This window comes from Melopsittacus undulatus, chromosome Z (assembly GCF_012275295.1).
Source record: "Melopsittacus undulatus isolate bMelUnd1 chromosome Z, bMelUnd1.mat.Z, whole genome shotgun sequence".
NCBI classification, from domain to species: Eukaryota; Metazoa; Chordata; class Aves; order Psittaciformes; family Psittaculidae; genus Melopsittacus; species Melopsittacus undulatus.
This window is the reverse complement of record NC_047557.1, coordinates 35,544,595-35,561,816: the sequence shown is the minus strand read 5'-3', so window position 1 is coordinate 35,561,816 and position 17,222 is coordinate 35,544,595. Positions and strand designations below refer to the sequence as shown.

The following is a 17,222-nucleotide window of genomic DNA, read 5'->3' as shown; positions in this document are numbered from 1 at the left end:
TAAAAAATAATTCAGAGATGTCAAAGCAGACTTCTTTGATAAACATCAAAAATACTTTAGACAGTAGAAGCAGTGTATTTTGCTAATATCTAGAAAAACCGCTTCAGTTTTTCTGAACGTGTTCTGTTTTCAGATATTTGGTACAAGACATGGAAACAATAGGTTGAAAATGGCAGTTACGGACATGGAAAAGTTGCCCTTTCCTGTAACCACTAACTGAAAAATGAGGACACTTGCACATCATGTGGAGGATCTACATCCTAATATCTCTGTCTGAGTTCTGACTGTGATACTGACAGTGCTGAAGAGAGTGGAAAAGTAGTCTCCAGCAGCAGATGATTCAAGACCTTCATTTCCAAGGTTTGATTAAAAATACTAGGTAACAGTACCTATAAAAAAGTTAGCCTGAACTACATATTCAAACTTAGCTTTTCAAAAAAGGTTTCTACTGTCAAGAAAACAAATTGATATTTTGAGAGTGTGATAAATAAAAATTTTCCCCACTTTATCACTTTGCCTTTTCTTCTTTTTGTAATATCCTCATTTCTTGTTTCTGACCTGATTAGGTTCTATTGCTAGTGCAGCTCAAAACTGAACTGTCCAGCCCAGAATTCCTGTCCCTCAACACTTCTTTTGCTATGGCATTTTTCTGATTTTTAATTCATACAGAAGCTGTATGTCAGCTGCAATCTGCTATTAATCTCAGTAACTGGCTTATAAGATTAATATAATAAACCACTAGATATCCATGCACTTCTTTCATACTTATGGCTGACATGACAGTGTGTACTTTTTCCAAAAGGTAAGGAGGAAGGTTTATTTGCATCAAAGTGAATTGGAATTATTAATATCAAGAGAACCCACCTCCCTTCTTTCTTTAATCAGATATCCCTTTCTGTATCCATTTCTAATCAAGTAGGACAGGAAGTTTTGAACAAGCAGTTTTAATAGCTTTCCTGAATCTTTTTTGTGAACTTGATTGCTCAGTCCTTTCTCCTGAGGATCCTTTTCTTGAGACTGATAAAAGCTCCCCAGTTCTAGCTGGACTGGACTAGCTGCTCTGTCCAGCTAGCTCAACTCTTTTTCTCCTAGCAAGGAAGAAGGGGGAGCTTCCACTTCAGTGATGTGATCAGAAGTTGCTTATAGCTTGCAACATGGGAGTTATGCTTGAAAAACAGAAAATGGTATGAAGAAGTATTAAAACTTATACTCAAGCAGTTAAAAAGGGTCTGTTTTAGAAAATCTTGCAGTCATGAAGGGTCCTTCTCTGTCACATAGACAGAACTTAATGCTAGCCTATTTATTTAGGATATGCATTTTCCTTGAAAGATAGAAAAGGAAGGCAGAAAAAAGTGTTCTGTTGGGTTTGCTCTCTAATGAATAAAAACAGTTTTTCTCCTGCTTACTTAAAATGCTACAAAGTTCAAAGGGTTAAAAAATAAGCAAGAAGAACAACACTTTAATTTTCAACAAAATATTTATCAACCTTTCATTTGAAGATAATTAATTCCTAAGGAGAGAGTAAATAAATAAAAATATGACTAAAGGTATTACTGCAAGATTGCATAAGGACTGTCATCGTACAGGAGAGCCAAAATGGGTTAGTCACTGTATGAATACAACAAATGTTCCTTCTATCAATCAGTCAAATCCCAGGAAGTCTTCAAGTCCTTCCATCTCCACTAGATAAAATGGTAAGACAAAATACCTCTTTTCTTGCTTCTTGTCCTTCAGTCACTTACACAGCTTTGCTCCGTGGAGAATAACTTGCTACTCAACACCAAACTCTATTGGTAAGTGCCAGAGAGAGCCAAATGCCAGCAATGTGATTCATCCTTTCTGCAGGAATACTCTTCTGGGACAGTCCTGGATTACTGCACTGGAGCTGTGCCTGGGCTTACATTTCACCTCTGGAGCCTACACCGCCCTGGGGTCTTTGCTGATTTTTCTCTAGTGCAAGCTTCCAGCCCTCGCATTTTTTCCAAGAAAAGGGGTAATCAATAACAACAACAGCTGCTTGTGTTTACAGGAAATATGAAACAGTAGTATTTTGAGGATTCTCACTCAAACATTTCCCATCTGACTAATCTCTTCTCTCTGCTGTTCAAAATGACTCTACAGCACCATTACAATAGAGAAAAGTACTGTATCACAGGGTGCTTGTATCACAGGATGGTTGCATCTCACCCACACAAGTAGGTAAAGTGTGGCTGAACTATGTCTTCTGATATTCCTGCTCCCTGCAGGTTCTGAGCAGAGCCAAGCCCAGTATCCCCTAACACTTCTTTATGAGGGATCTGAGACTTTGGCAGGGTGCCAACTACCAGAGTGACATCGTCTCACAATGCTCCCTGATTATCCCCAGTTCAAAAATTAGGTTAGGCAAACATAAGGCAAAGCAGACACCAAAGATGAAAACCCGTAAATCCAAGTCTGCTAGCCAGTCATTCCTGCTTTCATGCTGCCTTTTCCCATCTTCTGGCATAAGCATTTATTTGTGAGGCTGTGTAGTGAACACAAACGTGGGAAATTAATCTTGGCTAAAACTAATTATATTTCTGGCTAGCTTTAACCAGGACTGTTGTGTGATTGCAAGGCACTTCTGGAGATATGAAGGAATGGGTGCTGTAAGGGCAAGAAAGAGATTCCAGCAGCAGCTATTTTCTCATTTAGTAGCACCCATCATAAACTGTTGGTGAAATAGTGGCCTTGGCACCTCCCACAGCAGTCATTCCTTTGGTGTCTGCTCTGCTCATACAATGATGTGTGAATGATAATTAAAATTAAGAACTGATGGTCACCACTGAAATCAAAAAGGGAAAGCAGGACATCCTTCTGCCTCAGAACATGCCTATGAGCATCTACACACATGCATATAATGAAGAGGATTCAGGCAGAACCACCATTTCTATTGTTTGGGAGGCAGGGAAGCTAGTGTCTTTCAAACTTGTGAAAAAAGGCAATTATTCATGAAAAAGAATGGGCTAAGCAACTGTCTCTCAGCATGATAACTGTTACCAGTTTGGGGCAGTAGCTGAATGTTTGAAAGTATGTCATTTTATGGTAATCGTGCTTACAAGTTCAGTTGAGGAAGGCATTGTCCTACTCCTCATCTCTCCCAGGTTGTTTTATTTTGCACTGCCATCTGCTCGAGATGGTGGGACTACAGCTATGCAAATTTTGGCCTTACTCTCAAAAATGAATTCTCTGCTACCATTTTACAGTAAGATAAAGTATCTGCAGAGGGACTAAACACTTTTCTCTCAGCAGGTCTTCCAGTTGCTTTCTAAGGCTTGACACTGGAAGATTTAGGAAGGACTTTTTACAATTTTGAGAAAAAATAACTAGGGAAATATCTGAAAATGTTACTTGTTTCCCCACACTGACTGTGTTGTCAAGCCATTGTTCTAATTATCTTTGCAGCATAATTATTTTTGGAGCAAAAATATCCCCAAACAGCTAAAAAAAATGTGGAGACTGAAACTATGGCACTTAATTTAATAACAAACCAAAGGACAATGAAGATTTAGTTGAATTGTATAAACACAGAACAGTTTGGGTTGGAAAGGACCTTAAAGATTATTTAGTTCCAACCCCCCTGCCACAGTCAGGGACACCTTCCACTAGACCAGGTTGCTCAAAGTCCTGTCCAGCCTGGCCTTGAACACTGCCAGGGATGGGGCAGTCGCAGTTTCTCTGGGTAACCTGTTCCCGTGCATCACCACCCTCATAGTGAAATATTTTTTTGTAATGTCTAATCTAAATCTCCCCTCTGTCAGCTTAAAACCATTCCACCTTGTCCTTACACTATATGTCCTTGTAAAATGTCCCTCACCAGGTTCCTTGTTGGCCTCTTTTTGGTTCTGGAAGGCTGCTGGAAGGTTTTCTATGAGCCTTCTCCAGGTTGAACAAGCCCAACTCTCTCAGCCTGTCTCCATAGGAAAGGTGCTCCAGCCCCTTGATCACATTTGTGCCCCTCATCTGGACTTGCTCCAGCAGGTCTACAACCCTCTTATGCTGGGGGCCTCAGAGCTGAAAGCAGTACTGCAGGCAGGGATCTCACAAGAGCAGAGTAGAGGGGCAGGATCCCCTCCTTCAACCTGCTGGTCATGCTTCTTTTGATGCAGCCCAGAATACGGTTGGCTTTCTGGGCTGCGAGGCATACTCAAGCCAACCCATATTCAGTTTCTCATCAGTCAACACCCCCAAGTCCTTCTCCTCCGGGCTGCTCTCCATCCAGTCTCTGCCCAGCTGGAGATTGAGATTACCCTGACCCAGGTGCAGGACCTTGCACTTCACACTGTTGAACTTCATGAGGTTGGCATCTGCCCACCTCACAAGCATGTCAAGGGCCTTCTGGATGGCATACTTTCTCTCCAGCGTATCAGCTGACCCACACAGCTTGGTGTCATTGGCAAACTTGCTGAGGATGCACTCAATCCCACTGTCCATGTTGCTGAAAAAAGAGTTGAACAGTATGGGTGCCAATAATGTCCCCTGAGGAGCACCAATTGTCACCAATCTGTGTAGAGGCATCTAGCTGTTGAGACCAACTTTCTGAGTGCAACCATCCATTTACTAATGGGTGTCTCCCATTCAAGATTTGTAGAGTAGATATTGATAGGGACTTGTAAAAAGATGTTCTGAGTTCAGCTGCAACAGCTGGTGCAGTGCTGTGTTTTGGCTTTGGTTTGAGAACAATGCTGGTAACACAATGTTTTAGTTGTTGCTCAGCGGCGCTCACCCTGGTCAAGGACTTTTCAGTCTTATGCTTCTGGCACAAGAAGCTGGGAGGAAGGAGACAGGACACTCAACCTAAACTAGACAAAGGGGTATTCCATACCACAGCACATCATGACCAGTATATAAACTGAGGGGAGTCACTTGGAAGGCCAGATCACTGCTCAGGTAGAGCTGGATAATGGTCAGCAGGGGATGAGCAATTATATTGTGCATCACTTACGTTTATGTTTTTTTTTTCCTTTCCCCTTTTAGTTTTATATTCTCTCCCCTTGTTATTTCCATAGAAATCATGATAATAACAATAATCATAACAAAACCAACAACAATAATGGTAATTATTGTTATTAGTTTTATATTGTACTTTAGTTACTGGACTGTTCTTATTTTAGCCTGTGGGGTTTACATTCATTCAATTCTCCTCCTCGTCCTGCCTGGAGGGGGCAGTTAGGGGAATGTGAGTGAACAGCTGCATGGTTCTGAGTTACCAACTGGGCTTAAGCCATGATAAAAGGAAAGATCATATCCACTTCCCTCCAGAGGCACACTACTGAAAGCAAGATAAACATCCTAATGGATTTAGCTAAGAAAAAAACCTATTTAAAAATAAATAGTCTTGATTCTGTAAAGACATATTTAAAAAATCACTTGGAATGTTACAGCACTGATAATTATCATTTGTTTATCTGGCAGGAACACTGGGGCTTCTAATGGCATTTAATTCAGACAACCCTTTCTTAAGTTTAAATCTTTTGTTTTGTTTGTTTGCTTGAAACTATTGTGAGAGAGTGCTCTGAAGAGCATGACAAACTCCACAGATGAGACCAAAGAAATGGCTTCAAATCAGGCTGTGTGGCGACCAGATGTTACCCTCCAGTGTTGGTGAAGTTTTAAATAACCTTCCTCAGGGTGAAGAGGGCACTTTTGTACATGGTCCTCTGTCTCCGCATATGTGGGAAAACCTCTGAAGGATGTAGGGAGAGCGGAGGTGGTGTGGATCCCTTAATGCAAAGAATTTCTTCTGCTGGAGGATCCATGGCAGCTCTGCCGCATAGCTGGAGCTCACCTCCGTGAGAAGTCTCAGCCACTTCCATCTTGTTCAAATGACCTTTTCCCTCACACATTTCAGGAGCCAACAGCTGTAATAATTCTTGAGTGCAACACAGTATCCTGATGGTGCAGCTTTTCACATGGAGGTCATCCAAGGGAAACCTGTGTGACACTGAACTTTGAGGCCTGGCTTTCCTACAGGATGGAAATAACTGTACAGAACTGGTTGTGTAAAGAAGGAAGACAGATGTCTTTAAAAACTGTGAAAATGGAACTTAATTTTGAAGGATTAGGCTTTTTTTGTTTGTTTTGTTTTTTTTTCTGCACTATACTTATCTAAACAGAGGCAGAACCCAGTGAATAGAGAAGTAAATTTTTTTGTGCTGTTTTCTCCTGGTGAAAGTTAAGCACAGGAAATACTCAGTGCCCAAGGAACGAGGAGCTAAATACATAGCTGTTCAGCTTGCAAAGCCTGTGGAAGAGCAGCAGAGCTAAGACGTGACTTTTATTAAGCTGCAGCAGTGACCTGCCAGAGAAGGCAGCAGCTTCTCTGACCAGCCAGAGAAGGCAGCAGCTAAAACAAAAGGTGTGAACTGAGCAGCTTGATTAAACTAATGATTAATATGCTTATTAAAGCCTTCATAATTAATTGAGGGCCCTCCTCCCTAGGATCTGCTACACCTTTCAGAAAGAGCATGTAAGAGAGCAGAGAAAAAAAATGGCCAAACAATTAACTTTAGGCAGGAGGAAATATATGTATTCACATAGTTGAGAAAGATTTTCAAATTTTGAAAAATGTCTGTTTTACAATAGCTCTAGTTGTAACTGTTTTGGTACCATTCTAGAATGGCTTATAGCAAATGGTCATTGTTAGAGGAAAATCTATTTTTCAGCAAGCTGTAGTGTATGTCTCTTCTGATTGTTCACATAAACTTACAGAAAATTGATTTCTCCAAAGACTTTTTGACCAATTATAGGATTTTAAAGAGCATAGACACTCGTGCTAGCATATACTAACTTTGAAATGCTTGCCTTTATTATGCTGTGTGTTAGTAGAATATTATTTGGTATTTACAAATGTAGCATTTATGAGTATAGCTAGAAATATTCAGAAGTACAACTAAGCAAATATGTGTACGTGAACATCAGCAGACAAAGCATGAAATATCACTGAATTCTTTTAAACATAGGACTAATGCCATAGGATAGCTATCCAGATTCGGCAGAATGTCAGTGTGACACAAGTCTTTGTTACTGGGTTGGCTGCCCAAACCCAGAGCAGACCCATGATTACAGCTTCACAGACTTTCCAACTTCATTTAGTGAGTACATTAACATCTCCCTGGCTGTTAGGAGGGATTTTATAGATGGAGACTGTGTAGACATACGCAAGCACCATATTTTTCTCATAGGATGAAATGAATCTTTGCATCCAGTAGAAACAAAGATTTAAATAGGCCTTTTGCTTGCACCTCCACCACACAGCAAATTTTTCCTTCACTCTTGACATGGCAGGATCCTCTCTTCCTGTGCAATATTATATCCAACAGAAGCATCTTTAAGGTTTTTTGAATTATACAAGTATTATTATTTGCAATCAGATGGCAGCAAACAAACTCATTTCAGGTTGCATTCCAAAGATGGAAATCGTTGTACAGATCCATTGGGTAGACAACAACTTTCAGTGTTACGGTAAATAAGGTATCTATATTCCAGAAGGAAGTGCCTAACACTCATCTGTGACTCTGAAGGAAGAGGAGCATTTCTTACCCTGAACTGAGTTATTATTTGAGAATGCATGGAATACCCAACACACTTTAGAGATTCTCTCCTTCTTGATCCGTATAGCTTTGTATTCCTAGAAACCTTGACATTGCTAACCCAAATCCACTCATGGCAGCTGAGACTTATATTCCAGGTATTTTTGTCTGGAATCTACAGCCAAATATGAATAGTTTACATTAACTTTGCATTAGAAATACGTATAGTCATTATTTATGTCTGAAAATGATGCATTTGTAAAAAGGCAAAACTTTTTCAGTTTTTGAATGGCTTCTTGGAGTGACTAATGAATCCTCTTGATGGACTAAAGCAAAATGCTCCATCCATAATGCATTAGTAGCTACTTTTAATAGTCATAAAATGAGCTTATACATACGTTCTTACCTCTTGCCATTCTGTAGGATACCAGGATGGTGGGCAGTCAAAGCGATTACAGGCTTGCACAAGGGATGGCTTAGGTTTATAGCACAATTCGTCTGCCAAAATGATGGTCTCATTAGTTTCTCTTGACAGCAGATGAGAACAGAAGACATCCCGTGTCTGCAACCCAACCCCACAAGTAAGACTGCAGGTACTCCATTTCCCAATCTCCCATCTGTGAAGGAGTCAACAGAGAAAAACCTTAAGCACAGAATAAAGTTACCTGAAATTTTCTCTTTTTGCAATGACAGATGCCAAGAAGAAGCAGTTAATGAAAGGGAACTCTTCTCTGATCACTATGACCCTTCTTGTAATTGCAGGATGAGGCTAAGGCTATTTACTGTTCCTCTGCATTTTCAGTTCTTGTCAAAAGTTCTTGGACTTCAAGTCTTTGGGACTCCTGCAATATCACAGGAATAGTCTTATGTCCTAAATAAAAAGTTTTTGGTGTGCAAGAGACAGGCCATTGTATTTCGAGACTTATTGGATGCAATCAGCTGGCTTTTTTTTCTGTTTTTAATAACAACAACAACAAAAGAAGATATTAAGAAAGTCCATACAGAAAATGTATCAATGAATTGCTGAGCAGGAATTTCTCCCAGAAGATCCCATTGTTGGACTCCTGACTGACTTTTCCTTGCTGTGGAGGTAGGGAGTACTAAGGTCTTAAGAGATGCAATGAGAGAGAAGGGGTATAGGTCCTCTTCAACCCCTTGGTGAACACCTGTCACTGAGCTGGCCCTTCTCTACCTTAGCTATGTAAATCCTGCATCAGCAGGCTTGTTATGACTGAATTTCAGTGTCTATAACATTAAAACCAGATTTTGCTCTATGAGCTCTATTGAACACAACCTCTAATTCTTTCAGCCATACACAGAAAATTCTTTAAAATATTAGGTCTTCCAGTCTTGTTCGCTACAAGAATGCACTTCAGAGATATGCAAAAATATGTACACAAAAAAGTCCTGTGTTCAAAACGAGAATATAAGAAAACAATCTTCCTATCAATTTTACATAAAATGCTACACTGGCCTGGAAATACTCACACATGCCAAATGAAATTGTGAGAGCTAGACATTGCCACTTTTTTAACTCTGAAAAACAGATTCTTCTTGTGCATGACATTATTGAAACTGATTGCTGGGGAAGCAAATTAAGCATACAGGACAAGGAAGGCTCAAAGAACCTGCCCTTGAAGAAACAAAGTCAGGCAGAAACGAAAGAGACTGATCATGAAGAAAGACACCCTCAGGCTTCAAGCAGAATTGAGGCAGACAATGCAGGAAAGGTATGAAACATGCATGGAGCATGAAGCATGCTTCAGCAGCATGAAGCAGAAATTGTGGAAGAAGCAGAGGAAAACCTCTCTGAGAGTCTGAGATCAGCAGTCAACAGAAACTGTTCAGCACGTTTAAAATGCATCATGTTAGTAAACATATTATGGAAATAATCATTCAGGATTGTGCCATCTTACAGTCACAGAACAATTCTAACTTCTCTATTTTATAAAGTTATTTTGAGCATTTGTTCCCTCCCTCTCATTAACACCCATAACAAATTGAAACCACCAGTAGGTACGCAGTATTTTTTCCTCCCTATATGATAATGCTGATGGACCAAAAAAGCCATTACTCCCCTTCTGTGCTCCATCTGCCCATGATATTTGCTGATTTTATAACAAGACAGGATATATTCTGGGCATCACCACAAGCACTTAGAAGTTGCCCTGGTCACTTTCCAGGCCATAATACACTAAAGGCCACTAAAGGCTGATATATGTACTGGGAACTGTTTAGCGGTGGAATAGGAGTGCCATCTGGCAGCCAGTTAAACTAATCTGAAGTATGTTCTCCATATGAATGATCTTGGGGGAAAGGTCTTCCCAGATTTTCCCATAAAGTTGTCAGTTAGAATTAATGTGGATATCAGCTACCCTTCAGTTTTGGCACAGTTCAAAGTAAGATACTTGAGTAGGTGCTGAAAAGAAGGCATTTTCTTATTTCAGAATCTATTTTGATACATGGTTAGTTGCCAGAGTTCCTTTATTCAAGTGATGGTAATAGCTGTTGCCTCCAGCAACTTGTTTGTTACTGGTATAAGTGCACAATTCTGTTTCTGTTGGTAGTTCAAATCTCAGGGGCTAGCAGGCCACATAAACTCTTTGGCTTCTGCAGAAGAGGGTGTCTGTTTCTTCTTCCAGAATGAAATAGTGTATTTCAGTAAAGAGAAAGGGTTTGTTTTTTCAGTGTTTGAAATTTCTTTTGCAGGTTGTATCTATTGCCCTAATCATAACATTGTTTTGTTCACAATTCTTTCCAGCTGCTTTAAACAGGAGATTCCTTAGAAATGCTCAGGAAATATGAGGTCAGATTCTTTCTTACCCTTGTACTTTCATAGTCCCCAGTGTCTTTTATGGCCTTTCATACATAGAAAGTAAAGAATGTAGAGATGTGCAAAGTAGAGTAGGCATGTGCAAGTAACCAAAATCATAAATGACACATATGATTGGCAGAATTTCAAAGTCCTAAAAAGCACAAGAATATCAGTGATAATTTTAGAGAATAAAATCACAGGGCGGCAGGATTATTTCTAACAGGTACAGGTGCTTGCAGCACTTTGAATTATGATTATCCTACTAAATTTACAATTTAATTTTTAAACTACTTGTACTGTTGGAGATTTTTTTAATAGTTTCTTTTTTTTTTAAGTAACACAGTTTTATCCTTACTGTATGTTGTTATGTGATGCTAACTGAAATAATTCCTGTTTTATTTCACGTGGTCCTTATTTATGCTTTTTTCTGCTTCTTTGGTTTTGAGTGTTTTGGCCAAGCTGAAATAAGTCTTCCAATACGTATGGCATACAAAAAAGAATGCCATGATGTCCTGCATGCATCTGACAATAACAGAATTAAAATTCAAGTAGGAAATAATCCTGTACTTAAAAAGGTAAATATGGTAGTTACAGGATCAAGCTAAGGGAACCTTGTGGGACTGACAGCTTTGTTAGCTCACCACAGTTGTGTTCAGACTTTGGGAAAAATCTCCATACTTGCTTGTTTATAACCCAGCTAAAAGTCATCAATTTGCACAAGGAGGTTGGAACTAGATGATCTTTAAGTTCCCTTCTAACCATTCTATGACTCTATAATCTCTTACTCTGTCTGTCTTTACTGTCTAGCACAATGGGACTCTCAGCTTGGAAGTATGGTCTAGGCATTAGTGTGTTACGAATAACAACAGAGACAACAATGCCTTTTGAAATGTCCCTCCCACTGCTACAAGAATTAGAGGCCACATAACAATTTTGCTAGATAGGTAGACCAGAAAGTGATACCAGCTAGTAATCAGGTACTCATGTCAGGAGAAGCTGCTAGAATTAAAATTCTTGTCCTAGTGGAGAGATGAGACTTCAGAACAGAGTACTCTTGTCCCTGCATTGTCAGGAAAAAGTAAGTGTTGCAGATTGAACTTGAAAAATGCATAGTGTTGAGCCAAAAGAGTATGGAGCCAAGAGCTTTGGATCAGTCCCTGTATGCAAAGTATATATGGTAAAAAACAAAGCATTCTAAGCTGTTAGGTTCTATAACTAAAATATATTTTCTAGACATATATGATTTCATCCTGACGGAGCCCCTTCAAGCACTGCCAGGAAATGTGAACACTGCACAGGAAAGGTAAACACCCTTCTGTAGAAAGACCTCCCAAACTAATTCTAAAAAAAATAAATTGTTGTCATTTTTATGTGGTTAAACCATATGAAAGTGGTACAAAATAGCTCTTCTTATTTCTAAAATAAACATTCAAGAGTGTGGAAAAAGGTTTTCCTGGAACTGTCTTACTTCACACCTGACACCTGCCTGCATAGAAACATTCATCAGTGCACAAGGTCTGGGTGGCAGCTATGTATGGACACACAACAGAATGAGTAAAACGCATGCTATGTGAATACTGGCTTCCTCTTGTCCTCTGTCAACCTGTCTTTCACTGGACCCTCCAGACTAAGAAGTCTACTCAGGGCACATACATGTCCTCCCTTCCTTTTTTGTTGTGATCTGGAGCTGTGTTTGTAGCAAATCTTCTTATTTCACAGGTGTGAAAGGATTTCTTGAGGCTTCTTAAGCAGATTTATCTTGGGTGAAGTAAGTATCCTCAGGTCTTAAAGACCGTACAGACTGTGATCTAAAACACTGGACTACAGAGAGAATTATTTTGGATAGCATACTTTGCTGCAGTGAGGCTATAGGATTGAGGTGAGGACTCCCAGGTCAGTTCCTGGCTTTATAATCATACCATTCCCAAAGAAAGGGGCATAATAAGTAAGAAATTTTTATTCAGCTAATATTTTATTCAGCTGTAACTCACAGTAAAATCAGATTGATTCTTTGAAATGAAGTGTGAGAGTAAGACCTTCTAGGTGTTTAAACATGGATCTGTGTCTCTAGGAAATGATCTCCCTCCTGCTATGGTTCAGTTGTTAGGGAGCTGGGTTAGAGGGAATATTAAAACTATGTGTTCAGGATACACACATCTCAGAGGAAAACTGATATTTTTTAACTAAGCTTTGAAAAAATGAGTACTAGATTAAGAAAAAAAACAACTGCAAAGTACTTTTAAATTAGTACTAGCGACAGAAAAATAATTCAGAATTAGCTGTTGTTCAATACCAGCCTGAGAAAAGCTGCTCAGTATCACCAACATGACAAGGAAGCTAAACAGGCAGGAAAGGTTTCAGTTGATTATTGTGCACAAGAGAGATTGAGGTGCTTTTCTTCAAAAAGCATCTTCCTTGCAAGTGAAGGGAATCATTAGAGAAATGTCTGAGCAGCCAACATATGCAAACAGATCAAAGGCTCAATGAGAGTGCTCTTGGAGCTGGCAGAAGTGGCCTGCATTCAAACTGTAGACTTAATGGTATCAGTTAATACCACAGCTCATTATAGCTTAACATGGCAGGGAGCCAGTATTTATATAACAGAGCCAAATAGGGGAAAATAGAGGAGGAACTCACAAGTCAGAGAAGAACAGAAGTATGCAACATCTCTATAAATGGCAACTTTGGTTGCTGGAGTAACCTCCTAACATGCTTCAAGCAATACATATAGGGTGATCTGCACGATGGACTGTCTCACAAGCCAGCATCTTAGGCCACATGAAAAACGTTGAAGAACAGCTGTTCCCAAAGGAGAAATAATCAAGCTTGCAGACACAATAACACAAAGAAAGAAAAAGCTCAACAGGTAAAAAAGATGTGCAATGAACTGATTGACTGCAATCTGAAATACCATCTAAAATGAAGCATTTAAAAATTAGATAGTTGAAAATGCATATAGATGACATTGAAAGAATACACAAGGTGCCTGACTTCACAGTCTGTAAGATAACAATAGTAATGAAAATTTGATTTTATCCCAGAGTCACAAGACTCTCCTGAAATCTAAGGATGCCTTTGCTGAATGATCAGTGCAGGAAAGAAACAGAGGAGGTATCACTGGAATGAATGGACAAAGAAAGCAAATTCATGAATGGGAGAGTGTTCAGATAACAGCAAATGGGTTTAAGTAACTCTCTAGCAAGTCCAAGTTTTATGAGCAGTGCTGCCACAAAACCAGCAGATAACAAGAGCTTCATCTGACCCAACTGACAGTATTACAGGGATAATATTTCCATTAGGATGAACTGTTCATGAACTATTTCACCAGTGCAGAAGGTAACAAACAGGCTGCCTCTCAAAATCAGGCATACAAGGTTTTTTCTCTATTTTTTTTTTGGTAGGGGAAGAGGAGAACAGTCGAAGTTGTGTATATATATATCTATATGGTACCTTAACTGAACTCAGGAAACTCCCAATGCCTGCTTATGTTTGAGTTTCCTTCAATGCCCTTCTTGCAACATGCTGTTAGTAAGACAGTGCAAGTTCCAAGGGTATATCCAGATCAAATATTTCCTTTTTATTTTCCTCTTTGAGATCTTGAAATTGTGACTGATAATCTATTTAGTAATTAATTCACTTTTTCTTTGCAATAAAAGATGTTTTTTCCCCAAATTGACATGCCAAGAAAAAAAGAAATCATTCTCTGCAGAAGGACTCATTAAGCACCTGCGATGACTTTAAGCTCATACTCATCAGAAACCAAGACACAAAATACCTGTGGTAGGGCATGGTGAGATTATTTCAACACAAGAGTGTACAGTGGGAAAACTGAAGATCTGTGTAGAAGAAAAATCATATGGGTATATAGGATTCTGAATCAGAAGTGTGATCTACTATTCTTTGAAGTAAGAAAAAAATAGAAGTTAATAAAATAAATGTTTACAAGTGCGCTTTAATATTTTATGAACGTACTAGTCTGAATGGAATACAAACTGAAATGGAGGAAAATGTTTATGAGTGAAATCTAGTGCAGGAACAATCATATTACATAAAAAAGCAATACAGCTGGGTAGGAAGTCTGAAATTTTGACCTAGAAGAACTGGAAGACTGTGAAGGACAGCCCTACAGCTGTTCCATTGACCCTGGAAACTTGCAAGTTATTTTGCTTCACATTTAGATATGACACACATGGCTGAAAAGGACTACTACCTATGGAATCCCCTTGGTGACGTCACTGTAACAGATGTTAAGAACTACTGAGGAGCATCAGTTACTGAGCCAGCACAGGTGATGCATTCAGTGAGAAAGGGGAAAGGTGAGTTGTCAGATACATCCTGGATGATCTGCTAGGATTTGGAGAGGGTACAAAGGTGGGGGTTATATTATAAAAAAGGAAAGATAAAGATAAATGGGTCTAGGTCACAGATTAATTAATTTTAAGGCCAGGGAGGTGTTACAGTAATGCAGGGTAAGTATGTAGATAATGCAGCTACAGCATAACAGAGCTGCCTAGGGATAGCAGCTTGTTTAGATGTTTGTACAGTCCCATATTTAGAAAAGCAAACCTGGGCAATAAACGGGATTATGTTTCTGCCCATGACTCCTGCTTAAGCTGGTTTTCAATGTAAAGACTTCAAATAAGGGTGAATCTACCCTGTTTGACAGTATATTCCTTAGAATGTCCGATTCTCCAGCTCACTCCAGCACTGGTTCAAGATCCCAGGAGGCTCTGTGGGCTACATTTTAAGAGGCTGTAAATCACATTATCAGTGCACTTCAGTTCAAATCAGTCTTAAATACATCTCATTTAAAAAAATAAATAAAATAAAAATCATGAGTCTGTGAGGGATTAAAAATCTTTCTGTGGCTCGAAGAAATAGTTACACCATCATTGCTTCATTAATGCTAATTCTAACTTACACCTCTGAGAAAAGGTGTAAGAACAAAACAAGAACAGCTGTCTCCTGCCAGTAAGTCTATACTGCAGTATCTGTAGACATAATGACTTGCAAATCTTCTAACCTTTTTCATGAGCTAGACAGAGATGCTCTAATATTTCACTTGAGTGACGCATGACACATATGCATTGACACCCTCCCAGACACAGAGGTCGTCTTTAACGGATTAGAGAAAGCTCTGGCCTTCCACACATATTGCATTAATTTCAGATTGTCACTGGGAGCATACCTTACACTGAGTCTGACCTATCACGTCCCCAGAAGCATCAAAAACTTCTCAGGTTTTTTTCTCCTTTATATTTTGAATTCATCTGGGAAATTAAATAGAACAAAAGGGATGGACAATGCTGCATTCACTAAATAAACATTAAAATACTAACAAGCAATTTATTGCAAACTCAAAGAGATGCAGGGGAAAGGAAGAAAAAAAAAAGGAACACAAAAAGAAGGGGCTAGACTCCAGCCTAACTCAGGCTATCTTGATACTTCAGTTAGGACCACTCAGATGGTTTCCTGTCTTTTCTTACTAACAGCAGTTTGAAGGAGTAACAGGAGAGTGCTGGGGTGAAATTGTATGCTATTCTTAGAACTGTGCATTTTCCTTCACTGTGGTGAGGGGATTTTTTTGTTTGCTTGTTTTGCTTTTGTTTGGTTTTTTTTTTCAGGTTTGTTTTGTTTGTTTGGGTGTGTGGGTTTTTGTTTGGTTTTTTTTTTTTTTTGTTTTGTAGCATTCAGCTATTTGTTGTACAGGAATAAAGTTCAGTTTTCAAAATATGCAAGAACAAAGCTGTAGAAATTGCCTTGAATTTCCTCCATTTTCAGCCATCTGGATTTCATTGCTCTGATTCTCTCGCTACTCCTTCATACATGTTTACCAAATCTTTTCAACACACATTGACCAAGCTATTGAGAAGTTATAATTAATGACACAGTTACAACATTCTCTTTCACCCCTTTGGTAGAATCTGTTGGCTCCTCACCAGGTGCTCATGCTGTTGCTGTTACAAACAACAGCAATTATATCTGATTAAATGATGACTGCCTCTGTATTTTGGGTTGTGGAGGCTGAGAAAAAGACATTTCAGATGGGAGTTATTTAGTTGTTGAAAACAACAAAAGTAAAGCCAACATTGAAACAGGGTTTGTTTGTTTTTCTTTTCTTTCTGACTGTTTCTGGAGCAATTTAGAATACAAACATAACAATTAGCAAAACTAAGTGATCTGCCATTCCTTTTTTTGAACTTAGAAACTTCTAGACATTGAACAGCTTTTCTGCATTTACTCCTGGGAAGACTGTGATTTGCTCAAGTACTGCTATGTAATCTTGGAAGTGATTATAGATTATAGCTTGATTGACACAAATTAAATAACTGAATAACTGAATCAAAATGTTTATAGCCTTCATTCCTCTTTTTTTTTTCTGGAGAAAGCATGCTGGGTCAAAACTTCGAAACATGCTTTATCCTTTTCATAGAAATATCAAACAAGGGCATTCCAAGTTAATGATACAAAATTTTACTCTGTACCTATTGTGCTGAAAATCAATTATTAGATCTCAGCTTAGCAATCAGCTCCACAATGTTTCACCATTTCTTAGTTTAGCACAAAATGGAAATTTCTGTAATACTGTTTTTCAGCACAAAAGGGAATAGACTCTTTTTCTGCTATTGTTCTTGAAGGAATAAGCAAAAACCTCTCAATAAAGTGAGAAACCACAGGAAACTCAGTTTCTTGAGATTTGAATGTGAATGAAATCTTCCAATTTTTGTATGCAACTCTTCTTTCTTCGGTAAGAACTTTAAGGATGAGATTTTGCTGACTCCATACAGCTGCAAATATTTGAAGACAGATTTCTATGGTTTGAAGAGAGATTTCTGTCTTTCTACAATGGGCTCAGG

The 17,222-nt window shown here is 38.9% G+C and overlaps 1 protein-coding gene across 1 annotated transcript in view; it reads right to left on the bottom strand.

Moving 5' to 3' along the window:
- Nucleotides 1-17,222, bottom strand: part of ADAMTSL1 (ADAMTS like 1) — a 180,661-nt gene that overhangs the window by 48,866 nt on the left and 114,573 nt on the right. Inside the window, 1 exon segment of the mRNA XM_034072780.1 lies at nucleotides 7,957-8,167. Coding sequence (XP_033928671.1) covers nucleotides 7,957-8,167 — 211 coding nt within the window.